At 40.7% G+C, this 27,045-nt stretch overlaps 1 protein-coding gene across 2 annotated transcripts in view; it reads left to right on the forward strand.

The window, feature by feature from the left end:
• Positions 1-11,725: 11,725 nt before the first annotated feature.
• The window catches only part of PARP8 (poly(ADP-ribose) polymerase family member 8), a gene marked incomplete at its 3' end in the record, with an annotated part of 120,929 nt that continues 105,609 nt past the window's right edge, over positions 11,726-27,045 (forward strand). For both annotated transcript variants that reach the window (XM_082013440.1, XM_082013441.1), the window contains exons 1-2: positions 11,726-12,174; positions 13,080-13,134. In XM_082013440.1, coding sequence (XP_081869566.1) covers positions 12,084-12,174; positions 13,080-13,134 — 146 coding nt within the window. In that variant the 5' untranslated portion in view covers positions 11,726-12,083. The remainder of the gene's footprint in view (positions 12,175-13,079; positions 13,135-27,045) is intronic.

Here is a 27,045-nt window from a genome sequence, read left to right on the forward strand (position 1 = left end):
CAGAAAGTAAATGCACAGAATATTTAAAGAAAGCTGCAAAAGGCCACATTAAATGCTTTATTCTTTGGACTGACTGGGAGGAGTTTGATTCCAATACGCTGTTTTTACCAGTACAAAATATTTCAGAATAACCTGGGTAAATCGACTGAAAACTAAAGATGAATACTGCAGCAGAAAATGAATACAAGTATATAGGTCTCCACACTCATTTCTTCCTGAGGATTTATAAAGGCTACATTACTTTTTTAAAATGTAATATGGCCATAGGACAATACATAATTTTAAAATGTGAAAGAATTTAATGGGCCATATGCTACTAAAGGAAATGGGTTTCTGAACTTATGATCAAATGCTTGTATGGAGAGTAACTATGCCTTTTTTTGTGCAATATTTGTTCTAAATTATATTCCTCACAAGTGGTGTTGAAAATATTTTAATGGATAGTATTGCCACTCCTCCCTGAGTAGGAAGACAGAAGTGACGGATGGTCTTAACAAGGATTCTTCTATGGATCATGCAGTGGCGAAGCTCACCTCATCAAAAATGCTGGTGTCTATTTAGGTAGAATGATGACATTTGTTCTTCCAGGCTGCAAGAAGGCAGTTGCCTGACTCGAGGCTCTGTGCCCTCATAAACTGGAACACACAGCTCTGTTCCCAGACCAGCTGGAAAATGGTTTTGAGACTGCGGTTTACATTATCACAGTGAGCAGTCCTTCCTGGTCAGTTTGGTCCTGACCCACTTGGCAGCCTCCCCCTCTCCAAATCCAAGTTACCCTTGTCCTCACTGTGATAAAGAAGTACCTGAGGTAATTGCATCAAATTATTTGGTAATCTGTTTTCTAAAACTCCACTTTGTGATGAGTTATTGTGTCCTTCTCATATCAAAGTGTTTCATGCAGTACAGCTCAACTGGTGTTTTTTAGGACTCTTGATATGAAGTGACATATTCTGTACTTCAGTAGAAGGTTTATGTTTTACACCATAAGACTTATGTTCTTGCCTGTGCAAGGGGTAAGTCAGTCAAGATTACTTGACTGTAATCAGTGTCTGCGAAATCGGATTTTGACTTGGAAAACTTCTCAGAATAGCTACAATCTATCAGTGGGGTTTGCTGCAGTTCTGTCCCCTCTTGAATCAGCATGTTGCTTATTGTATAGTTTTGTAATAAGCCACTTTAAGAGCTGATCTTGTTGAAAATTGCTTTTTATGTATACCTGATTCTTGGTTTCATTCCCTGCACCAGCTCACTGTGGGTTTACACAAGCTCCAATGCTAGTCTAGCAAAAGGGCTTAAAACACAGAGCCAAAGGTAGAAGGTAACAGGACTGTGGAAGCTTGAACTTAATCTGTGAAGTTTCATCATCATTTTGGGGGAGGAACAGGGGAGGGCAATGAAGGAACTACCTTGTACAGTATGTTGCAGTGGTTTACATTCACATATGAATTAATATTCAAATTAGTCTGGTTTTCTTTTTTTCTTTTATCTCTCTCTTCTTTTGTGTTTGTTTCCCTGCTTGCGTGTATGCTTAAAAATCTTCTGTTTTACAGCCATTTTCATTGATCATATTTTGACCATTTGAGAAACATGGCCCTAGAGAACACTAATGACTATGTCAATCAAATATTTTTCTGAGAGTTACAGATTTCCAAACTCCAGAGGCGCTCAAACAATACCTCATTTTCCTGGACATTCCTCATACTTATTCCTTCTTCGTTCTGAGGAGAGTATCTGAGTGGTATATGAAAAACTGCTCTTTTTCTCAAGTAACAAAAATGCCTTCTAAGTGGGATCTTGAATTATTTATTCTGCTTAATTGTATGGATAGATTTTTTTCCCCAGCAGAAAATAATCTTCTTCATTGAGTAATGTGGCTAGTGCGTTCACTCCAGATATGGGAAAGGTGCGCTGAATTCCTTCCTCTTCAGGAAACAAATCTTATACTTCTATACAGAGTGCCATGAATACCCAGCTCTCAGAGTGCTCTTGCTCTGTGCTTGTAAAGCTGTTTCTCTATGTTTAAACCAAAAGTACATTAAGCAAGGGCCTGGAATCCTCCTGAGTGACTGGTCAAACAACAGAGCTGAAGGTTCACTATTTCTCTGTTCCAATCAAGGCAGGAACAAAACCAAACCTGGCTTCTGCCAAGTATTCTAGCTAGGAGCTGGAGGAATTTTCTAGAGTTGGGTGCTTTTGTTGAAGCTGTTTTACCTTTTATAAAATACTTCAATAAATGTCAAGAGGCTGAGATGTGAGGCATTGACATGAGGTCTCCTCAGGCCTTGTAAGCTACAGAATAAAAGGATGTTTCATCATAGTGAAGTTTTATGACTTCTTGTTTTTCCTCAAATGAGTGTCCCAGAATGAAACTTTTTGTTCCAGGCTGAACAGATCAATTCTGTGTTAAATGGACCAGAACTTCTGTAGCTCCTATTTCAGTCACAAAAAGAGACGACAAAATTAAGTTTAGCTTGATACAAACCAAATATGATTTTCCTTTTTCTTTGATTCAACAGCAGAAGTGCCAGTTGAATTGACCACAGGATGCTGAAGACCTTCGCCCTGACACTTTTATGGACATATGTATCACTTCTTCATTATTTAAACACCTTTATGTGAACAGCTATCAAGTACTGTATTGCTTGAAAACTGTTCACTCGAATATTTTCAAACCTTTGTAATACTTTATTTATGATATGTGTTGGAATTATGTTACATAATATTGTGTCTTTCTTGACCATCTAAACAGATAAAAATAATTTTCTGGCTCAAATGTAAATACTAATACTTACAGGTATCAGAATTATCATGGCTGCATATTGACATCATCCAATAAAACAATCCTGCTGAATATTTTTTAAAACAAGCAAGTATAAGGGGTGGGACTATAGCCAAATTGTAAGGGATTTGTAAATGTCTCCATGAATAATTTTTCCTACTATTTACCCAGCTCTGCTCTTGTGACTGAGTTTGCTGAAATGCATAAATCAGTGCTGAGTATTTTAGGAGTCTATCCAGCTGTATTTCTCTTTTAGCATTCTCTTGTCAGTATGAAATATTGTCCCAAGGGCTGTATCTGTGTAGTTTGCAGAATTTAGATAATTAGGTAGGAAGAAGAAAAATTAATTTAATAAGAAAATAAAAATAGTGTTTATAGTATAGAACTGTCCATAGCTGCATACAAAAATTACCAAGACACAAAAACTGAGATAAATCTCCTTATGTGACATTTTATCACTGTTTTGCACATCAAAACCTCATACAGCATCTCTGTAAGACCTAAATATTTTAAAGACAATGATGGACATTTTACTAATTGATTTTGGGGAATGGCAAATGTATAAAGAAAAATTTGCTGAAACATTATCAACTGATATTTTACAGGAAATTTCTTTTTACCATTGAAATATTTTGAGAGATTTATGTGTTAGCCTCATGGTTTTTGCCATTTTGAAAGGAACAAAAGGAAAGCATCAGATGTAAAATGCCACATAAAAAGATAAAATAACTAAAGTTTACATGTAGAAATCAGTAATAATGACTTGGTTTCAATTGTGGCTGGTTTTCTATACTATTCCAACAGAGCAAGGATAGTTGTATAATTGTTTTAGTCTACTTACACAGGTATATACTTTATGTTGTGAATGTTAGAAGAAATTGGTCTCATACTACACAAGCTTTAGTATAAACACATTGTAAGCCTTGTAAAACAACCTTATCAGTCACAAGACAGCTGATCTACATTTTATAGTATATTTAATTAGTGTTTATGGGTGTTAGACAGGACAAAATAAATACAAAGTTCAACCAAAACAGATGGGGCTCCAACAGGATGTGTAAAATGGGTTACTTCACTGCTGGCAGCCTAGATCTCATTTCAGAGAAAAATCAGAAGAAGAGGAGGAAAGAGAAAAAGGTCACCTAGAAGGTCTGAAAAACACACTTAATCCAGAAACTTTTTTTGCATGTTTTTCCTCATTAATTTTGTGGTTTTGAAGTAATATGGCATCCCTCTGGGATAAGGTAGAAGAATTGCTTACAAAAGGACACCTTTATTTTACTTTTAGGATATAACCTTGGTCTTATTTCATGATTTGTATATGAGAGAAGGAACTGAGAAAGTAGATAGCATTGTGAATGCTCAAACTCATACACTGTATAGGCATTGCATCATTAATGGGCATATCCCAACCTCCCTCCTCACCAAGGCACTTACGAATCTTTAACAATGACAGTGAATTATTTTGGTATCCTTTTCAAGAATGTATAGTATTTAAGGAGACCTGCTTTTAATATTAATTTAAATAATATTATTAGAAATACATAGAAGTAATATTACTGGAATAGGCAAAGCTTCACTAGGCTTACGGAAATGCCACTTTTTTTATATGCTGCACATAAACTTTTGGCTTTTAAAAATCAAGATATGGATGTGGAACAACTAAGACTTGTGTTAAAATCTAGTTAATAATTTCATTTTAATTCATAACTTGTCTTGCTCGCATCAGTGGGACTACTTATGCTGAAAGCTTATATGCTATTTGCAAAAGCAAGGTCTTCATTATTAATTGTTAATATCCATGGATATTATTTTTCTTAATAAGAATTAAGAATACTGATATTATCTCCTTTAAAAAAAATCAAGTGAAGTACTAAAATATTTCTTCTCTTCCGAGTAAAAGCAGTCTTATTCCTTTTCTCCCAGTTATTTCTGAACTTTTAAAATTAACTCTTCTACCTTTTTCCTTCCCTTCCTCCCTTCCCCCCACCACATTGTAGATTTACCTCAGACAGACCTTTTTGTTGTAAATATTGCACATTTTCTTTTGCATTTAATATATATGTCCTTAAGGGGCGTCAGGTTTTGTTTCATTGCCACTTCTGTTTCACCCATTTCCTATTGTGTAAACAGCCAACAGTCTCACCACTGGACATCTGAAGCTGGTCATCTACTGAAAAGCCTTCTGAAGTTAGCACACAGTTTTAAAAGGAGAGACATCTACTTTATAGATGGTAAGCATGATTTTGTACAAAGTGCCGCAAATACATGAAAGGGAGTGGATTTGTTTCTCCAAATATTTCCATAGGTTTGATTTATAACTCCACAGACTTTTTGCCTAACATTTTTTTAATTGTTCCAGTCTGTTTGGGATATAGCAGAGACTTCAGGCTTAAGATAACAGAGAAGCCAAGGAACGGGTTGACGTAGTGATCATGAATATGGCTTGCAAACAAATTGTCTGGATAACTACCAAAAGATATGGTCAATGAGATGAATACTGTATACATTTGGCAGTATTTCCCAGCAGCTAAAGAAATAAGCAAAAACCCACACAATGTACTCCCTTGTATGAGTTTAATGTTAAATACAGTGTCTGAGCTATTATTTTTAAAGAAAAAAACCTACTCTAGCTTCTGCCAGGTTACAGAACTTTTTATCAGATGAGAAACAACCATAAAAGATGGTCTATAAACAGTGAAAAAGCCAAAACCCTTTTCTTAGCCATAGGGGCACTGGACAAGATCCTCTGAGAAAGGGAGTAAGGAAGGCACTTGAAGGAGTATGGAGTAAGGAGTATGGAGTCTGAAAGTTAGGCTGTTGTATGCAAGCTTATGATGCTTTTGGTAAGAGTTAGATGGGACAGTTGCATACGCTCATTAATTATTGTAAATGTCACTTTCTTTTATGTTTAGTTCCTTAAAATTAAAGAGTGCTTTGCTTTAAGAAGACTGACTGAACATTGCATTAACCCCTGGTTCCAATCTTCCAAAGGGAACAAACCCAGGCACACAAGTCTAATTACATCTGTGAGGTTAAGCACAGCTGGTTGTGTAGCAATACCTGAGAAAACCCTAAAAGAGTTTGTTTGGGTACAGGAAGCAGTGTAGTTGCAGTGGCATGAAACTCTGCGTGTGCTAGTTTTCCCTCTTTTTCAGCTTCTCATTTAGACTTCGGTCAGATATCAAAACAGCACCCCACAGCTTGCAGCATAAATGAGACATGGTCTACTCATGGAATTAGTCTCAGTTTCTAATTTTGCAAGGTGATGAGTGCTTCCCACCCTATCAATTTCAGCTAAACTGAGAGTGCTTGACAATTCCTTTTAATGTGGGGTTACAAATTCTTAGGATCAAGCACAGGTTGGCTGCAATGGAGGTTGTTATAGCAGGAAAGGAGTTATAGCAGTACCTGATAACAGATGGCAACATGGTGAATCATATTTACTGTTGCAGAAAATTGACTAAATGGAATATTTTTAGCAAGGTAAGTATTTTACAGTTAGAGTAGTTTCTGGCATGACTATTTGCAATTAAGAAATTGCAATCTGGACATAGACAACAGCGGAGGTTTGTTTTAAGGCTTTTTAACCATGTATTTGCTCAGCAATTGAGAAATTTGCCAGGTAGTAAATTCAGCTGTGGTAAATGACACCAGTAATACTACAGATTTCAGAAATAGTCTGTGTACCCTTGAGCCATTCACTAAACATTATTGTCTGGGACTAATTGGGAATTAGGAGAAGCGGTGCTTACGTGCTGTGGTAGGGCCGTAAATGCAGCTATTCCTTGAGCATAGCTAAGCCATCCAGATTCCCTGCACCGTGAATGGGAGCAGTAAAGGTCTTGGGAAGGAGATTTAGAATAGTTGTAAAGGGAGCACAGCCCATGACTCAAATTCTGCCTCTCGCCTGGGCTTAGGTGCTTATCTGCACCCCGAGACAGGCAACTCAGACGGATTGGGAAGCCATTTGTTATGGTCAGGCAGGATGGTGTACCTTCAGCTCTGATCACTGCTTGACCTTAGGGTGTAACTCTGATAAGAGACAGTTGCGGAGACAGTAAGCATCAACTTAATGTCAGCCTATCAGTATACACTCACAACTCTCAACTTCTAGAGAAATAGTCTAGCTACTGGGATGCAGAGTAATTGAGATGGAGGACCCATTACTTGCCTTACTAAGCATTGCCACTGTGCAACCAGAAATGTCCATGATTATGGAAGTAACAAGGATGCTGGCAAGAAGCAACTCACTTCAGGAGCTGGCAGGAAACATAGGGTTCCCCTTCTGGATTTGTTTGTGACTATCAGAAAGTCATAGATAAAAGGTTTAGAAATATTCCTGCTTGCCTTTCTTATAAAACTCTGGTTTCTGTAGAGAAAGCTCCATTTCAGCCCTCTTTCTTGAGCTGCTCACAAAGTGAGCCAAGAGTGAGATGGAAGATGGGAACTGAAAGGATGGGATAGACAGAAGTAGGTGTTGACAAGAGGGAATAATGAGATGCACTAGAAAAAAAAATGGTCTTAATGGCGTAAGAGTCAGTGAAGAAAGGAAAAAGGAACAGGAGAAATGAGGCTAGTGGGCAGAGACTGAAAAATAACATTAGTGAAGAAGGAAAAACAAGAACAAGTTAAAACCATCATTAGAAAGTGTAATGCTAAGAGTTACAATAAATTGTGGTGTCATTTGGGACTCATGATTGCATGATGTATTGAACATTGCTAGGAATATTTCTCATGCCAGCAGCCATAGGCTTAGCTATTGTGGGCCTCAGGGACATTTGGAAGGATGAGTACTTGGTCAGTGACTATTGCTGCTGGTTAACACATTTTTTTTTTAAAGAGAAAAAAGAATTGCTTTGGAAATTTGAACACTGAATTGAAAAAAATAAGTCTTGGTCCTCTGGTACATCACTTCAATGCTTTTATTTTTTTTCCCTCTATTGCTATTCCAAAAAAAAAAAAAAAAAAGGCAAATAAAATTTGTAATGTTAATGTTTAGCTGAAGGTTTTTTCACCCCTTAGGCTAGATGAAATGGCTTAAAATAATTTTTAAAAACTTATGGAGGATTGGACAGGTTTATGACTTGGTATCTAAAGCTGGAACAGGCTTAAAGAAAATGAACTATAAACTAAGAGTATTTACTTGAATATTAAATCAGAATATTAGACTGTAACTGCTAATAATAGAGTTCTAGTGTAAATCACACTAAAGCTTCACGCCAAACTTTTTTTTTATGCTTTTTGTCACTTCTCAGTGGCTAAGTCACTGAGTCACAAGTTAGGTCAGCTAAGTGTTGCTCCTACATGTCTCACAACTTAGTGCCTATGTTTTCAGACTTTAATGCCACAGTGTCATTTAGAAATGACTGTGTCATTTTGAGGAAGCTTACTGGAAGGGCAGCATTGTGTTTTATGCCGTAAGAGTGGAATTGTATTGATCCTTTAAATGTTCCACCTCCCAGAGCTCACTGTCTACAGACATCAGTGAGCTTTGCTGTATTGGTGACTGGCAAATAGTCCTTGAAACTGGAGGAAAAACAGAGGTTTAGTTTGTTTTGTACTAGAGTTTCATCTGGAGCACATAAAAGTGGAGTCAGATTTTTGGTTATTGTTTTGGGGTGTTGATGGCAATTTTGCGTTTTGGAAGGGTTTGGATTCTTTTATCTCTGCCCTTTCGAATGCTCTCCCGTATTAGAAATATTGGGCAGATTGCCATATCGCATTGCCCTGAGTTCTGTATATCTCCTACAATGGCAAGTCAGCATATTTTTATTCTTCTTAAGACTTCTAATGCGTGTTTATATGTAACAGGAACGTGTTTAGAGAATTATAGAAAGAACATACTTTGGGACAGAAAAGGATGTCCTCATGATTACTGCAACATTTCTAACAGCTTTACTAATAGGTGGAAAGGGTTTTTTTCTGGCATAAAATGAAAAAAATCTGCTTAGACTAAAGGAGGCAGAACCCATCTGCAAGCAGAAATTGGCTGACCTATGCATTTCCTCAATCACTTTCTCAGTCACTGCTCTCACATTACTGAAACACATTCACTGTGTTGTTTCTCTCTCTCTTTAGATTATTTTCCCCATTACATTTTGAGCCAATCTTCTCATGTAAATTTTATAATCATGTAGCTTCATGGATTTAAATTTTTTTTTCCTTATTTACACCTCTGTAAATGTTTTCAGGTTCCCAGGATTACAAACGTAAAAGTTACTTGTGTTTCTTTTTTACTTAAGTGGGATGATCAGTTCAGTTACAATCTAACTGAGCTGAGCACAACTTGAGACAAAACTAGAAATGACATAAGCTAATTTTCAAGACTGAAAAAGCAAATGGAAAGACACACATTGAATTCCCTTGAGCCAAGACTATTAATTCTAAGACCAACTGTCCTATCGTTCATGGAATTACTTGTAAAACTCTTCAGAAAGTTTCTTCAAGAGGGTGGTATAATTTGCATTGCTATAGAGATTACAACATGCATACAGACACTGTTGCAATAACGCTTAGGGTACCTGGATGTCAGCAGTTTGTCAATCTTTACAAATTTAGGGATCAACTCTAAAGATTCACCTTGATTTTCTAACCCTTTCATTTTCAGTATTTTAATCAAGAGAATGACCTCAGTATATAATCTATCTTTTCCTCACTGAAATCAGCCATTCCTGCCATAACAGTACTGGAATCATCAGCTAAAATCAAGGGCCAAATTTGCTGAGAATCTAGAAATTTAGAAGTAACTTACGATAAATAACAATAAATGGAATAAATAACAAACCATATTTCCAGACTTCTTGTTGTATTCAGTTGATGCTGTGAAACCAGTTACCAACCATACCAGCTTTCTTGAAGACAGTGGTGTTTCTTTGGGGACGATTTCTCAATTCACTGTTACCAAGCCTATGAAAATAGTCTCAGGCTTAAAAAGGCAGTCAAGAATTCTGTTAATTGACATGACACTGAGAAGAAACCTGTGGTCAGAATAAGCTATGAGCAGAATTGTCAGCATAAATATTCTGTAACTATCTAATAACCTCCCCCCTTCCTGATGCACGTGGGAGGGATAAGAGAGACCTTTCCATTCAGGACCAAAACCCCACGAGAATAAATCAAGTTCTGATTACATCTTCTGACTATGATTAAGGAGAAGGCAGCAAACATGGCTGCTGATGTCCTAGCTTGCATAGCTAGAAAACAACTCTAGAAAAGCATCACTCATTGACCAAGCTGGCATAACTTGACAAAATGACAGTTTTTACACAGTTTTACATATTACACTATTTCTGACTACAGTGACAAGTTCTGTGTCCTGCCTTGCAAAAGATCTTACTGCAATAGAAAAGAATTTAGTCAACAGCACTGAAAAGTCATCTGGAAATCTCCCTTCAAAGATAAATTATTTTCTTAGAAGCAGAGTCCTATCACGTGATGGATTTTTTTTCTCTTTAAACACTACCTGCTTTTCCTTGTAATTTCCCTTCTGTTCCCTGCTTCAGACACAAAATCTTATCATGGCAGAAATAAATATGGAATCTTTTAATCCTCACTTTTTTAGCTATTTCCACTTAAAAATAAGAGAATAATGATTGTTTATCCCTTGTGCTTAAAATCAACAATGCATGATTAATACAGACTTGCTTAATGAAAAAACACTACAACGATTGAGCTCAATAATGAATCGTCTATGGGAGCTGTTTAGAGCTGGGTGAGTTAGTGAAAGCTGAATTTTGCGAAGATTCTTTCAATTTTTTTAATAACATCTGTTTCCACTACACTCGCACCCGCTTTTATTAATTTTTAACTTTGCGCTTTGATGAAAAATATCTGGGTTTGCAGACTTGTCCATTTCTTCCGAGTTACAGCACGGTTATTACTCGTATTGCATTCCCGCCCCAAGCCTCTAGCCTGGCTTAGCGCCGGCTGCCAAGCACCGTACCGGCAGCCCGAGTCCTCCCCCCAGGCCCTCAGGTCTAAGAGACGGCTTAGCGGGAGGCTGAGGGGAGAGGAGCGCGGTGAACCACCACGCTGGTCAGAGAGGGTCTGGAGTCATGTTAATTCTCTTTTTATTGTTCCCACGGGCACGCATGCCCGTCGGTAGGACGGAGGCGGAGGCCGGCAGCGGACAGCACTCCGCTACGGGCGGGATGCCAGGTCTTTCTGCCACCCGGGAAAGGGCCAGCCGGGGGAGCGCTGCCGTGGTGCCGGGCCGGGGCGCAGCCGTCGCGGGGGCAGGAGGGGGCGGACGCCGGCGACCGGCGGCGGGGAGAGCGGCAGGGGCCGCCCGCCGCGCCGGGAGCCGGCGGAGCCCGGGGGCGGCTGCCGAGGAAGGGCGGCGCGGGACAGTGTTCTCCCCGGGACAAAAGCCGAGCGGGCCCCGCTCCCCCGCCCCGTCCCGGCGGCCCCCAGCCCCGGCCGGGAAGCGCCCCTCTGTCCCCGTGCCCCGCCGCCGCCGCCGCCACCGCCGCCGGCCTTGCGCAGCGCGGCGCTGCCCGCTTCCTCCCCGGTGCTGGCCTGGGAGCCTCCCCGCCGCCCGGATCACTTGCCATTTGCATTTCTCCGCTGCTCGGGAGGAGGCGGCAGGCTGTGCCCCGGGCCGGGGCGGGGGAAGGAGACGAAGGCCGGCGGCGGGGCCGGGGCTATCCAGCCCGCCGCCTCTCGGGCCGCCCGCCCGGCTCTGTGCATCCGCCTCTTCCTTCCCCCGCGCCGCCTCCGCCGGGGGAGCCGGCGGGGCCGTACGTGCCGGGCCGGCGGCGAAGGGAGGGTCTGCGGCTCGGCGTCGCTGCAGCAGCGCCGGCCCCGCCGCGCCGCCGCCGCCGCCGCCGCCGCCGGCTCTCCGCGCTGCTACTGCGCGGGCGGGAGGGGCAGGGATGTGAGCGGTCGGGTCGCCTTGGCCCCCCCCCCCCCTTTTTTTTACTCCCCCCTCTCCTCAAAAAAAAAAAAAAAAAAAAGACCAAACCAGCCAACCAACCCCAAAAAACCCAGAGGGCGTGGGGGGTGGGGGGATCCCGTGTCGCCGCCACCACCCTCCGCTGGATCCATTGTGAGGAAATTGCCATTCGCCGGCAGCGGCGGCACATCTGGGCGGGCACATCTGGGCATGCAACATCGGCTCCCGCCGCCTTCCTCCTCCGTCCTCCAGCCGGCCGAGCGGATCCCTCCGGGCCGCCGGGGAGAAACCTGCTCGTCAGCCCCAGGGTCCGTCTGTCGGACTGAATATTAACAACTGGCAGCGCGGGGGGTGGGGTGGGGTGGAAATAAAGGCTGCTTTTTTTTTTTTTCCCCTGGGATTTATTTCATGGGGATGTGTTCAAGACAAGAGAGGATTCAGAAGGATATTGACGTTGTGATCCAAAAGTGCAAGGCGGAGAAGGACTGCCTGTTTGCAGGTGAGTTTCTCTCCCGGGCGCCAGGTTGGCGGCGCGGAGGCCGCCGCCGCCGCCCGCTCCAGACCCCGCTACCGCCGCGGCGCGGCTGCCCGGGCTGTGCCCGTGCCCTTCGCCGCCGTTCCCGGTATCGGGGGCCGCCGCCGAGCCGGCGTGTGCCTGCCCTCAGCCCCCTTCTTCCTTCTCTTCCTCCTCCTCCTCTCCTTCCGAGGGCATCTGAGGGCAGATGAGACCCGGCGCCGGCCGGGAAAAGGCGGGGGGCATCCCCGACTCGGGGAGCGTGGCGGTGGCCGCACGCAAAACCAGGGGGGTGTGGATGCGTGTGAGTGTGGGCAAGTGTGCGTGGATGCGTGTGCGTACCCCCCCGATGCCTGGCGCAGCCCGCAGCTGCTGGGGCGAGCGCCCAGCGGAGCCCAGCCCGGCTGCTGTTGACCCCGGCGGGCGTTACGCGGCCGCTTGGCGGCCGGGCGGGCGGGCGGGCTGCTGCCATCCTCCGTGTCCGCCTTTATCCCCGCACGCCCGCACGCCTTCAGGGCCGGGGGCATAGCCAGCCGTAAACGTCCCTTTTTTCCGTGCAAACACTCCCCCTGCCCCTCCAACCACCCCCCGGGGTTTCGCGGCTTTCTCGGCGGTGCCGGTGCCGGTGCCGGTGCCGGCGCGATGAGCCGTCGCAGGAGCCCGGCTTCTGGCTGCCTGTTGCCGTTTCTGACAATGGAAATCCCTGCCGTTGCCATAGCACCGGGCACTTGTTGCGAGGGGCTGGGGGGGAGATACTGCATTTCCTCTGATTCACCCCGACCCCCCCTCAAGCCACCCCCGTGTCGGTAGCTGAACGCTGATATGTAAAACCTCGGCTATTTCAGCCAAAATAAAGACCATTTGTAATAACGCAGCTCTTTGCCTTTCAGATTTCAGGTACTCAGACTCCACCTTTACCTTCACCTATATCGGAGGCTCCAAAAGGTACTTTTTTTTTACAGTAATGTCTCCCTTCGTTTCCTGCTGGCAGTGAGGTGCAGCGGTTGAAGACGGTGGCAGGCTTTTTTTGTTTCCTTTCCTTTTGCAAGGAGGATCAGTAAATCATCTGCCTTCGTGCAAACGTAAACTGAGGAGGAAGTGTCGAGGGAGGTGATGAGAAAGGTGATCCCACTTGTTGGAGGCTCATTCCTCTGAGTGCTACTCTGTGGAGCTTCACTGTTTCTCTTGTTTTAATTTATGTGGATACGTAGAATTTCTGCTGTATGTAAACTGAACAGAAACACAGCAAAGGCATCAACATAGGATATAAAGTTAATTCATGTTAAAAAACATATTAAAGAGATATGATTTTGATAACAAATAGGTCAAATTTCACATCAGCACCTTATTCTCTTGCATGAGAGCCATATTTAGGCCCATGACAGATGCCAGATTTCCTGCAATTGACCAAATCAAATTCCTGAGACATCAAGTGAAATGTCAGTATAGCTTATAAGGCTAAAATATGTTTTTATTGAATGTTAGTTTAAATATTACTTCTAAGTGATTCTGAGCTTTTGGTTATAAACTGGATTGTGCATGTACACGTTTTTTAATTGTTTCAGCATTTGTTGTGTTTGTCTGTTTTCAAAAGGAAATATATATAAAAGCTTGAACACACATCCTTTTTGTTTCCCTGACTCTTAGTTACCTTTTACTTCATAAGCTGTCAACAGTATATGCTACGTCGTTCTCTTATCTTTTAGCTGAATTTTATTAGACTTGGCAAGAAGCTTTGATTTTATTTTAATTTTTTTTTCCTCAGTTTGTCTGACTTCTTCAGCAGTTGTTTGGTTTTTGGGTTTTTGTTTTTTTTTTTTTCCCCCTGGGGTACATCAGGTTAAAGTACTGTATTCTTTGCAAGTGAACCTTCCAGTGCAGGCAGCACACCCACAGCCATTGGTCCTCCCCTGTGCATGCTTCAGGGTCTGGCTGCAGGACCAGGCTCCCAGACGGTCCCAGGCTGCAAGATTGCTCAGAAAAATGCTTTCCCGCTTCACTACCCTGCCTCTTCCTACTAAAGGAAAAGACAACTTCTGTCATTTTTAGTGGAGTAGCATAGTTCACCCAGTAGCTGAGAATCAATGTATTGTTAGGTTGCTTGTAGTATATAATTTCATTTAGGATTTTAATATGTTTTTTGTTTTGGTCTTGTTTTAAAAGACAATTTTGAAAGGCTTGATACAGTACAAAATATCGAACATAAATATTATTTATCATGTAATTAAACTTACTGAATTTGAAAGTTACTTTGCACCGTCTTCCAAAACAAATATTGCAGCAAAGAACCAGGAAGTGAAACCTGTCTATTGTTTCCATTTTCCAACTGAATAGAGTAAAAAGCCTCAGGGCATAACTGATGGGAAACAAACTGGTTTATAAATGTTGAAACAAAAAGTTCTCACTTTTACGAGAGATGGAAAAGGGCCTTACATCCTGAAGCCTTGAATTTTAATGCAGGGGTTAGCATTTGTTTAGGAAACTAGTCTCAGGACCTTGAAAATTTAAACTGAATTGAGAAACAAGCATAATGCTCACAGAAATTGGTGAAAGTGGGTTGTTACTTAGAGCATACCCAAATTCCACTTTCCTTTTTACATTTTAAGGACATTTGTAGAGCATCTTTTGAGACAAGGGTTTCATGTTCTCTGTTTGTTTGTATTGTGATTTAGGAAGACGTTTGACACTATTCTTAGTGTACAGTAGTGTACTAAGAGGCAGGTTTATGGTAGTAAACTCTCCTGTGAAGTACATAAAATGAAAACCCTGAGCCAAACTTCAGTTTCTCGCATTGAAGATGAGTTAGTGGTTTCTTCTTAGAGAAGGTGCTGGCTGAGCACCCGCTGTACTGCACTGTGTGCAGCATTCGGGCAAGTCTCTAGGACAGGGTCAACAGCAGAGACTTGTACGTGGTAACAGGGGAGCACAAGGCTGTCTAAGGATCTTTTTCTTGCATTTGGCCATGACTTTTTTCCTTACTGCCACTGCTGCAGCTGTGGACTTCCTAAATGGTAACCCCATTTTTTGACTATTGCACTCAGGAATTGATTCCAAAACCTCTGTTAGCTCACGATCATAGACTTGAGTATCAGCTGACAGGCCTTGTCCAGTTACTTCAGATATTCAGTCCGATGACTTTGCTTCTCAAACCAACTTTTGAGTAATGGGCAAAGGGGTGGTAGATGTTCACTACATGGGTGGATGGATGTTCAAACTGAGAAACAGATTTAAATGACTAGAAGTGGTCTGTAAGAAATATTACAGTACTTTAGCACTCATTAGCTGTGCTTGGAACTAAGGCTTTTTCATTCCTTTAGGTCAGTGTGTATTATGGATTTGGTTTAGCCATAGTGGTCAGATATAAGAGCAGAAACCTTTGAAAGAAGGCATTATTTGAGCAACCCGGTGTAGTGGAAGGTGTGCTTGTCCGTGGCAGGGGTGTTGGAACTAGATGATCTTTAAGGTCCCTTCCAACCCAAACCATTCTATAATTCTACGATTCTATGATTCTATGTTTTCTGTTTGAGAAAGAGGATTCTTTGTCTTACCCTTGTGTAAAGGCAGGTGACAGTACTATCCAGTTAAACGTCATTGGGGTTTTTCCTCTGTATACTGTAGTTGCTTCAAGTGCCCATTAAATCTACTTATCCGTGGTCTTAATTTATAAGCGCAGAGCCAGTAAATCAGTATAAGTCTATGGAAGTCAGTGTACCAGTATTATTTCAGTTATGATGAGGACCTAAGGTTTATTTGTGTTTGTTCTTTAAACTGCTAAATTTATATGTGTGAGATTTTTCTTCTTGGGGCCAGCTTCTCTGACTTCATCTGCCTTTTCCCTGTTACTTGGATTGATTGCATAGCCTCTTCCTACATTAGCACTATTCAAGTATTGAGGCAGTACATACCCACGCTGCAGATCAATCCAAATAGATGGGCCTGATCCAGAGCATGTTTTATCATTGCTTCAGTGGCGTTAAATTTTATTCCCCAGTAAAGTGCTGAACCAAACCCTGAGGGCATGAAATAGCTTTTGTTCAAGTACAGAGGTTCCAGGGAAACCAGCTGAGAACTATTATTTTTTTATTCTTTATATAGACCTGTTCCAACATTTGACCTTTAGGTGATATTAAGCTATTCTCTTGTGTAAATAATCTTTGTGTAAATGACCACTGGATGGGCATAAATACACTTAAAGGAGATTCTGCATTTGCAGGATTTTTCTTGAAAAGTTGGAAGGGAAGAATCTCTGTAAGTAAAAACATATTTGTATTGTGTGAATTATCATAAATAATCATTTACCTATGTAGTTCAGCAAATCCTTTTACACTGTATTTCACTGTACTTTTTTTTTTAAACGCACTGTGTTCACATTTACAAATTATTAGAGTTGTTTGACACTGCAGAGATGCCTCCTGGTTTGGGAAGGTTCTTATTAGCAATTTATTAGTGAAGGCACATCTTTGTGCATAATGTGGGGACTAAATATGGGGCAGATTGTTTATCAATCTAATAATTTTTAATTTCATTGTCAGAAAGCAATAAGTAGGATGATAGATTTCTTATAAAGTGTGATGTTCATTCGAGTGCTGTGACTGTGCAAGATTTACTCTTCTTTAACTACATCTGGCAGAATATCAGAAATGGCTCGATTTTTTATGCTTTTTACTGCAGGATCTAAAAAGGATATTAAAGTGTGAACATGTCAAATTCTCTTTTTTTTAAAAAGTATTGCTTAGGGTTTTTTGCTATTTTCTGCCCCTGTATGAAACATTGCTCCTCCAGAAACCATGCAGGCTGAACAGAACTGCTGATCTGTCATCTTTCAAATAAAAATGTGTGATGCCCTGAAGTTGTTTTCACTATATATGTCATTTGACTTGGTTTACATAGAAGTAGTGCTTGGTTGTCCTGTAAAACAGATATTTCCTTTTGTTAGTGTTTTCCGCACACACACCCCCCCCTTTTTTTTTCTGAGGCTAAACAAAGACATCATATCAGTCCTGAAATACCTCTTCATTCAAATATGTACTTAACTCTCATTGGCAGCAAGGGACAATGACAATAAGGTTGCGCATGAGAACAGATTTAACACTGCAGCATATTGTAAAGAAACTAGGTATGACCTGTAAGAACTGAACACGCAGATAAATTTTGTCAGCCAAATTCCCATCTCCTGTTTGCACAGTGGGCTCTTGTGTTCTGCTTTCCGTACTCTAGCACAATGATTATAACAATGGCAGTTCTGAAGAAAAAAGGAAAGTTGAATTTTGGTCAGAAGTAATTGTTTATTTTTACTTAAAGTAATGACAATTTATTAACTTAGGCTGTTTTGATTTTGAATATTTCGCGCTTTTTTTCCTATTCAAGAGGTTATACATAGTGCTTAGTATTGTTGTATCAGAAATTCTCATGTAAACTGGTGAATTTATTCCCACCTCACTGTAGCAGTGAAATATTTCAGTGGCTGTGCCACTGAAAGAGTAACTAAATTGCTTGTGGCTTTATGCAGCTAGAGACCAAAACCACCGTCTGAAGTCCTAGCACATTATGTCCACCAGGTGTTTGAACATCTTGGTAGTAAATATATGTAGATAACCTTTTTTCCCTTTAGTGGTATGCCCTATTGCTATATACATGAATTTAATAAAACTGCCTACATGAGAGATTCCATTTGGTGAATAATTTTGAAATTCTGGTGTCACTCTGATAACGCTGAAAGTCTTCACTACAAAAAAGCTCTGAAGAAAAATGGTTTTGGGCTTACTGATGTGTGTTTTTATCTTAAAAGTTATGTTCAACTTATATATACTGTAGCAAAAAAGGAGAGAACTGAAAAATATTTTTTAAACTGAAACATAAAATTGTGTCCATCAGCAGATACCAAAATGGAACACTTCTCTGAATATTTTCAATTTTTTCTTTCCTTATCAAAATGATCTAGTTTAAGATCAGCCTTTTTTGGATAGGTAGGTTTTAATCCAGCTTCTCTGTCGGGTTCATTACATGGCAGTGTGTTTACTGGCTATGCAAAGTTTGGGAAGAGGAGGTTGGACTGTTCCTTTAGGAAGCAGTGGTGGCTTAACAGAAGATGAAAGCTTCCATGAAAGTATGACTTAAGAAGACAAGAAGATTATTTTTATAGAATCCATTGCTCTGAATCATTTTATTTTAGCCGGAATCAGTTTTATCCAGGTCTTAGGAAGGGCTGGTGCAAGTACAGTTCATCTTATGTTGCTGGTGGCTGGGCTTAAGTTTGTGTCCAGGTTACTAAATATGTAATTACATCCCTAAAATCTGCCTCTACTGCAGTAAGAGAGGGGTGAAAACTAGATACACAGCTTGTACTTAACCGTCTGTTTATTCCTATTTCAGAATACCTGGAAGATTGTACATCGTCTTTCAATTTCAACTTTCCTATCAAATATGGCTTAACATTTTTGCTAGGACTGTACCATTTCCTGGGAGAGAAATCTGTGATATGAGACAGGAATCTAGTTTAGGTATAACATGGCAAGCATTGTGATTTTGATGTCTTCATTAAGATTTTGAAGATGAAGTAGTGTTGAGTACAGTCTTGGGTACTTTTAAAAAACAGTTTTGTGTCAGGTATTAATTAAGTTTCAGTTTTAAAATCTCTTTAAGACAAGCATTTTCCATTCTATAAATTCCTGCTAACGTAGGAATTCCTGCTATTCTAACTTTATACTGCTTTCTAATATTGGCAGTGTGTAGTACGTACATGAAACCTACACACACATTCCTATAGATAGTTTTTTGGTAGATACTACAAGAAATTCAGTAGGTGTGATTTAGCAAATGATTCATCCTAAAAAGAAATCTAGTAGAACACTATAGTAAAAAAGTCACTAAGTGCAATGTTGAGGGTTTGTAAAAAGCAAAATCAACACCATTCTACTCACAGTCATACTGAGCTTGCCTTTTTTTGATGGTCTTGTGTCTGACACATCTCTCTTGCCTTGCTGTTTGATAATCAGCACTGTCTGAAATTAACCAGGTCCCCATCATTGCATCTTGTAAAAATCACATACTTCAGGGAGAGTATGGTCTTGTGGAGATCTCTTACTGGTCTGGTGAAGTTGAGTGGCTGTCCTCTTTCAGCTGAATGCTGTACTGAGAACAATACATTCAAATTGTGAGCATCTACCTTTCAGTGAGACAAACGTGGTTTTAGGCACTGAAATGAATGGCCCGTTTTTCAGAAGTGCTGAACTCCCACACCATGAAGTGGTCTTAGTATTACTGTGCATTGCTTAGCACTTTTAAAAAGCATCACAATCTTTATGCAGATGTTTTTGTCATAGAAATGTATGCACTGTTTGCATGGTTCACCAGCACAGAGCTGGGAAGAGTGCTTGAATGTCTTTACAGAAAATGTTTCCAGTAACTTCCTTCTCTGCTTTCATCACCTATTTTAACATACTAAGTACCTAAAAATAGACCTACAGGCTGTCATCGTTAAAGTGTTAATGTGATAAGACAAATAAATTTGAAAGCAGAGTTAATTCTGGCAAAATTAATTTAGATCACTTTTCTCTGTATTGGGACTAATGCCATTTCTGGCTTTTCCTGTTAGTCTCTAATAATTTCCCACATATTTCATCGCTCATAAATAAAGAGCTGAAGATACCTGTTGGCATATTTTTTCCACGGATTACTTACTGTGCAGAATATGAATTCTCATTTGAGTCAGAGTCTAATCACTCAGAGTCAAAATACTTACTTTAACAAGCTTCAGCACCTAGAGGGAAAGTAAATTTTAAACTGCTGGGAGAGTTGACTTTAGTTACAGTTAAAACTAAGAAAGGGATGAAATGTGAGTAAATCTAGAAAAACTCAAATGTATAATTCTGCCTTGGCATTAAATAAATCCCACTTGAGAGGACAACTCTTAAGAATTAATGTCCTCCTTGCTACAGGATGGTGAAGACTTTTACAGATGTTTCATTGAACTGGCCTCATCTGAGGAAAAGGAGCTCCTTTTAACAGGGTAAAATTGACTTATAAAGATAAGCCTACCATCCTGTGCAGCAGTAGCTAGAAAATCTCACTGAGAGAAGAGGGACTAAACAAGGTACAGAATAAACATCTTCCCCTGGCAGCCTTCTGCATGCACACACAAGATTGCATCCAGCCTATTGCTGTGGGAGGAAGAGCAGGGAAGAGCCTTGCCTAAGGACTGGGAACAATTGTTGCTTCTATGAGTCAGACTTCTCCTGGGAGGACCGATTATCTCCAGGGAGCTTTATGTCAGATGTTGCGTTCCCCTACTGCAAGGGCTAAAACACCATTATACCTGCTTTTGACATTTTGCAGTCCCGTGGGAGCGAGTCATGGCCTTGCAGATGCTCTCGTAAGGTAACAGGCAGTAAACAGTCTTGGGTAAAGGTTGGAGGGTGAGCATCTTTCTGTAGCTTGCTTGTAGGCAGAATAGCTGCGTGAGCCCTGTGGAAGGCTTTGGCTTCTCCTGCTGTTGTAGAAGGCTGTGGCGTGTCCTGACAATTCGGATTGAGCAGCATCATTTCTTCTGAGGGAGACTTCTTCAGTGCTCAGTGGGAGCCTGTGTGGAGAAAAGAGCTGAGGGCAAAGAGAAAGCTCAAAGAAACTAGCAAACCCTCCAGACATCTCCTTCCAGCCTTGAGGCATTGATCAGAAATAAAAGGGGCAACAGCATGTCTCCTGTGAAATGAAATGTACTGTTTGCCAAAAGAGAGTGCAAAAAACGGTGATACACCATTTGTAGAAAGACGTATATAATTAAAGAATAGGTTCTTTTCAAACTGTCACAGAGTCCTCTTTTAAGAACGTGATTTTCTAGGCCACATGAAAACTCTTTACCTGTCACTCACTCAGAATCAGTATTAAATCTTAAGCTGACTCCCAAAATTGTTTCAGATCTTTTTGTAGATATAACCATTAGTTGAAATATAAATGGTGATTTCTTCACAAGGACTATTCTGTGAAAACACCTGAAAGTAACATACTGACTTTTCCCAGAATAAAACTGTGTGAAATCTGGTCGTTTCCATATATATTGGTGCAAAACGGTAGAAACATTAAAAAAAAAAAAAAAGTTTTACAATATTTCAGACCAAAACATATAACCACCAAGTATTAAAAACTTGTGGAAAACATGTATTTGGTTAATGCCTTAGTATGGCAGCTATGGACACTATCAACAGCCTTCCCTTATAGGTAGGGAATTATATAAATTAAAGTACTCTACTGGTTTAATAGTCTGTGAATATTACATTGAAGTTTTCATACATGGTTGTAGCTTTAATGGAGTTAGAGCTGAAAACTGAGCTTATTAATTCTTTTAAGAAGGTGTAATGTTAGAGCTCTAATTATTTTGCTGAAAAGACTTTTAACCATCCTACAGAACAAGGCTTGTTAAGCCTGGTGTAAAATTTCAGTAGTACAATTTTGTAGGCTTATATGTTGAAGAAGGACTCATGTTTTGTCAGTGGATGACAAGAACAGTGAAATTGGCTATGTTTAGGTGGCAACCATAATCTCTGCAAGAATCTCCTGGAGCATGTTAGTTAACTCAGGTCAACATAAGTTTTAAATTAGTTCAGTATTTGTCTCTAGAGTATGAAGTAAAGATTCACAATAATCAGCCCAGCAAAGATGCAACCTCTCACCTTTGGCGTACAGTTCTGCTTTCTACATGTTCCCTGTGGCAGATGTAGCTGTTGATGGAATTTTTACATCAAACTTAATTCTTGGTTAAAGCTGTTCTACCTTCATTACTGAAGTAAAATTGCACGGGATTAGCAGCCACCAGTTTAGTTCTTCTCGTTTAGGTATTTTGCTGGGTAATCTAAGGACACTTACAATTCCATGTTTTGGCTGTTACATTTTATTTGTTCGTTTTGGTATTCTTATTCAAAATGACAAATTGTGAGAAATTCCAGTATTTATTTGGTTTTAGCTATATATATAGTGAATTAAAAGAAATGCATTCTCCTTGTGAACCACATTGTAGGGAGTAGATGAGTGGAGGGAGACTCCAGGTTCCTTCTGTACCTGAATTTATATTTTACTGATAAGCTATTATTTGTATTAGAATGTTCCTCTTGTGATAAATAATTGCTTACTCTACTTTTTCTGTGTTTAAACATCAATAAGTAGATATTAAAAAAATACTACTTCGTAAAAATGCCTGCCTGCCTTTATTTGAGGCATGAAGAAACATTCATGCTGTAGTTCAGCTAAAAAGTGGCCTGTGCCAAGGACAACAAATGCACAGAGATATGAAGCGTAAATAACCTTTTACATATAGCACTGTCTGGCTTCAAGGCAGGCATGGATGTGTGGAAGGCACCCGCTTCCAAGTGTGCTAATAAGGATTAGGCATTTGCTGTCCATGAAAAGAACTGGAGTTGCAGTTACGTGAGTCAGGATAAAAGTCACAAAAGCTATTGATTTTGCTCATGGAGGACATAAACCGATTGTCATTTAGAGTCAAGAAAAGCTTTCACGCTGGCTACAAATCCTTCCTCGTTTCCCCTGTTAGTAAGGCATCATCAGCCAACAGCACAGTGGGTCAAGTCTTTGACCGACAGGCCACTGTACAAGGTGGCATGTCTTGTCTGCCATGGCAACTTCTAAAGCATGTTTCCAGTGTACTTCAGTGTATGTAACAGCTGCAGAACTTTTGACATAAGTACTGAGCAAATCATTAGAAATTGCTGATATTAACGAACATTTCACCGCTACTCTGCCTGCTTACAGCATATTCCCATCTGTATTTTGTCCCAAGTTATTCCTCTGTTGTACTTTATGTGATGTAACATCATTACCATATTCTCAGCTAATTTAAATTGACAAATTGCCATGGAATTCAGTGAAGTTGTGCCAACTTATAGCACTGAAGACCTGTCTATAATTATATTCATCTTGTTAAGGAAGTTTAAATAGAGCAAAGCTAAATATAAATGCAGTATGTTATCTTCATTGATTTCTAATAGAATGGTTTAATATATGCAAGATTAGTTACATATCAAATTGAAATTACACATTTGTTTTTTCATTTTAGGTGACAGGTAAGGAAAAGTTTCATGAAAGCTGACAAAGTGAGATGTAGATTATTTTGGGGGGGAATAGCTCGTATTGAAGCAGGGGGAGGGACACCAAAATGGGTCAGAGATGCCTGAAGTGATAGACTTGAGAATTTTTTCCACATAGCAAACAGGTGTTCTCAGCAGCGTGGCACTCGAGCCTCAGGTTGCATGTGGTGCAACCCCATGAGCAAAGGCACGAGCCAAGACACCACAGTGGTCTCTTTTTTCATTTGCAGTGCTAGGGTGAACTTGATAGAGCACTTGCCTGTCCGTGTGCAATGTACATGTTCCCTCAGGATCCCTCTGGTACAAGAAAGGTTCTTGTCCCACAGAAAATACCAGCTCAACACTCCCCCTTGAGGCATAATGATGACTTCAGTTTGCAGAAGTTAGAGAAGGTTTCACACCAACCCCGACCACGCCGCTTCCTTTTCAGCTGTGCCACTGGAGAGCATAGGCTCCTTAACAGTTGTCTTACCATTCCTTGACAACTTGTCATTTTCCACCCTTCTTTCTTCTGACCTTTTGTTTTCAGAAGTGCATCTGCATACAGGTTTATTCTGACAAAAACTGGTATCTGTTGTGTTCATATTGTTGAAGCAGACAGGCATGAAATAGTTGGTATTAAACAACTGTACTATGCAAGTAAACAGCATGGAGTAGCTATAGATCTCCCAGTTCTCTTCAGATTATACATATATCCTGAAATGCTCATTTCAGTTCTTGCGAAGTTTCACCAGAATAACAATGGGTGCTCAGACTGTTAATCAGAGCGGTCACATGTTCATTGCTGTTTGTTATTCTGGTTTTGGTGTCTAATATGTGGGTGGCTGAGAAAAAAAATCACTGCTGAAATAATTGCAGCTGCAGCCTGAGTTGTTAGCTGATTTAGGTTTAAAAATCTTTTTTAGCTGCGTTGTTTTTGAGTTTTCTGTTGTACCTAAGTAAGACTGAACAGAGATATTTAGGAATAGTATGTATTTCAGATCTTTCACATGATGCTGCATGGGTGTAAGAATGCATTTTAGCCTGAACCAATAAAAGTTGTATGGTCTTATGCATTATAGAAAATGTTTTAAATAGAACTGCAAAGCAAATAAAAAAACAGATGTTACTTTATACAGTTTCCCATTCTTTATTTTACAGGCTACTTACTCTTTAAAAAACACTCTTTATGGACCTTTGAGAGCCTCTCTCCAGTAACTTCGTTACCCCAACTATAGGAAACCTTCTGATACTTACATCGGTAACAATGGACATTTCATTATGTGCATAGTGATATTAATTGTCACTCTGCACTTTCTAGGGTGTTCAGTACTTGCGCTGGGGACCATTACAATGTTCTTTTAATGTATTTATTCTTTTTGTTCTTTTAATGTATTTAATGTATTTAATTATAAAATAACTGGAGTGTGACTTTTTGCTCTCTATGGTGCTGTTTGAGGTTTTCCTTGGTTGGCTTCTGCTTTGATTTGTAATGATATAAGTGACAAGATGAAAGACTCATCCTGTTGCAAACCTGCTGGTGGAGTTTCACTAGTGTGAGCTGGACTCTTTGGTTATGTCTGTGTTTTTTTAAGGGTCCCGCTTGAAAGCCAGGCTCACCTGTTGTGCAGATCACCAGCCCCGTAGGCACAGGATGGGTCAAGTGTGACCTCAGCACATAGGACCTGTACAGCTCAGAAAATCTGGCGGGGTGGTGTGCCAGTAGGTACAGCCCGAGGAACGGGCCATGGGCTGTGCCCTGCACAACCGTGTAAACGGAGAGAGGGTGAAATTCTTGAGCATATATCCTCCCTGAAGGCTGCTCTTCCACACCTCAGTAGATGTAGCACTGAGATCTACCTGAAGTGATCGGAGATGTCTCAGAGCAGGGCAGAGCTGGTCCAGGTGGCGCGGCACGGTGCCCCGGTGCGCTCCGCTGGCTGCGGGGCAGAGCCTGGCAGCCTGCCGTGGAGCGCGCGCTTCCCAACGGCTGCTCCCCTCCCGCGTCAGGTGAAGTGTGACTCGTGGCCGGCTGGCAGAGAGCACAGCTCCACAGGGCTGTTCGGTGGGAGTCAGGTCAGGTAAAATAAATAATTAACTCCTTCAATGAAATAATCTGTCATGGGGGGACACCCTTTTGTTGCCACCAAAAAGCTCATCAGGAAAATGGAAGGAAATCTGTGAGTTGACCATCTGTGAAATTTGGAAGAAAAGAGTTGAAGATGGATCACAGACCTTTCTCACTGCTTCTGCTTCCCGGGGGGCTCAGTGTCCTTCGGGTTAAGCATAAAATATATTTTTCTGGAGAAGACCTAAGCAGAGAGTATCTCTTTTCTAGTGCTAATTTCATATAGTAATCTAGTGTGCAGAAAGCTGCAGCATATGCAGATGCTCCAGACCGTATCCAACACCGGGACTTACACAAGTGGTGTCAGCTTTCTCTTTAGCATTCTTCCCTTTCTTCTTCCTCAGAGGTTTTATAGCTCTGAACACATCTGAGCTCTGCATAATGAGAACTCTTCTTTTTTTTTTCATTTTTATCTGATTCAAATCTGTGTGTGTTTTTTAAATGTGCATGCAAATGAGTTTTGCTCCTCAGTTTCCTGGTAAGTTGTCACAGTAGCCAGGACAGTGGCAGAGGTTCTGCGCCATTGCACGGGGAGCAGTAATGTGTGACCGAACGTGGCAGAGCCTTGTCACAGGAAGAGGTTTGCTGTTTCCTTTTTGTTGCTGCTGCTGTTGCATGAAGGACTATAAAAGTGAAATCTGGAGGGTGTGGTAAAAAGAAAAAGCACGGGTCGGCATTGAGTTACATCAGTGCAAAGCAGAAGTCTGGCTGTGTGTGGAAAGGCATCCTTTAATAAAGAGATTGTGTGTTAAACAGTGAAGACAGAATAAGATGTTATTTGTTGCCATCCACTTTCATCTACAATTAAAATACCTTGAAAGACAATAAGCACAATGTAAATGTCTGTTTTCTCATTATCCACTTACCTCCGTATTTTCTCGCAGAGTTCCTTCTCCTTTATTTTTTGTGATGGGGAATAATTCTGGCAGGAAGTGGAAGCCAGGCGTGTTACATATTATGGTAGTGTTATGTCCTTCAGAGATATAATGCCAGGTTTTGTTTCATTTTATTTTGAAGGGCTGAGGATGACCAATACCACATCTTATTCTAATATTTCTAAATAAAATAAAGTTTTAAAAAATGATGCATCTGACATGCATTCAAGGCTTGGATAGGTAAAACAGTTGAGCTGTTCTGCCCCCAGCGTTCTGATGTTCCTTGTCGGGTGCTGCCCATGGCTCTGCAGTGGCAGTACATTGATTTAGGACATTAGCAGCTACTGAGTGAGAGTCCTTTACAGCTCTCAAACTTCAGTGATTTCATTGTCTAATGATTGCAATATGCTCCTGATTAACTAGATAATATACTCTACTGAAAAATCCTTGAATTGTGAAGTGAAGGCTGAGTGGGCTGGGGTGATGTTGGGACTTTCCCGCGTAAATTATTTCTGTTTTGAACTGAATCAGTCAGAACTGCTGAGGTTTTTATTGCTGTACTTGGTAAGTTTCAGGAGTTTATCACATAAACATTTTCATTTTACTGCTGATCGGTGTTTTGACAGAAATGAAATACATGAAAGATTTGTACATTTAGCCTGTTGCGCTCCACCTCTAGACTATGTAAACTGGTGAGATCACGTAAGCCTAACTAAAGAGAAAGCCCTGTTGAATTTCCTTTATATGGTTATATTTTGCCTTTATCATTCCATTTATTTCA

Source organism: Phaethon aethereus, assembly GCF_964289735.1.
Source record: "Phaethon aethereus genome assembly, chromosome: Z".
Lineage (NCBI taxonomy): Eukaryota > Metazoa > Chordata > Aves > Phaethontiformes > Phaethontidae > Phaethon > Phaethon aethereus.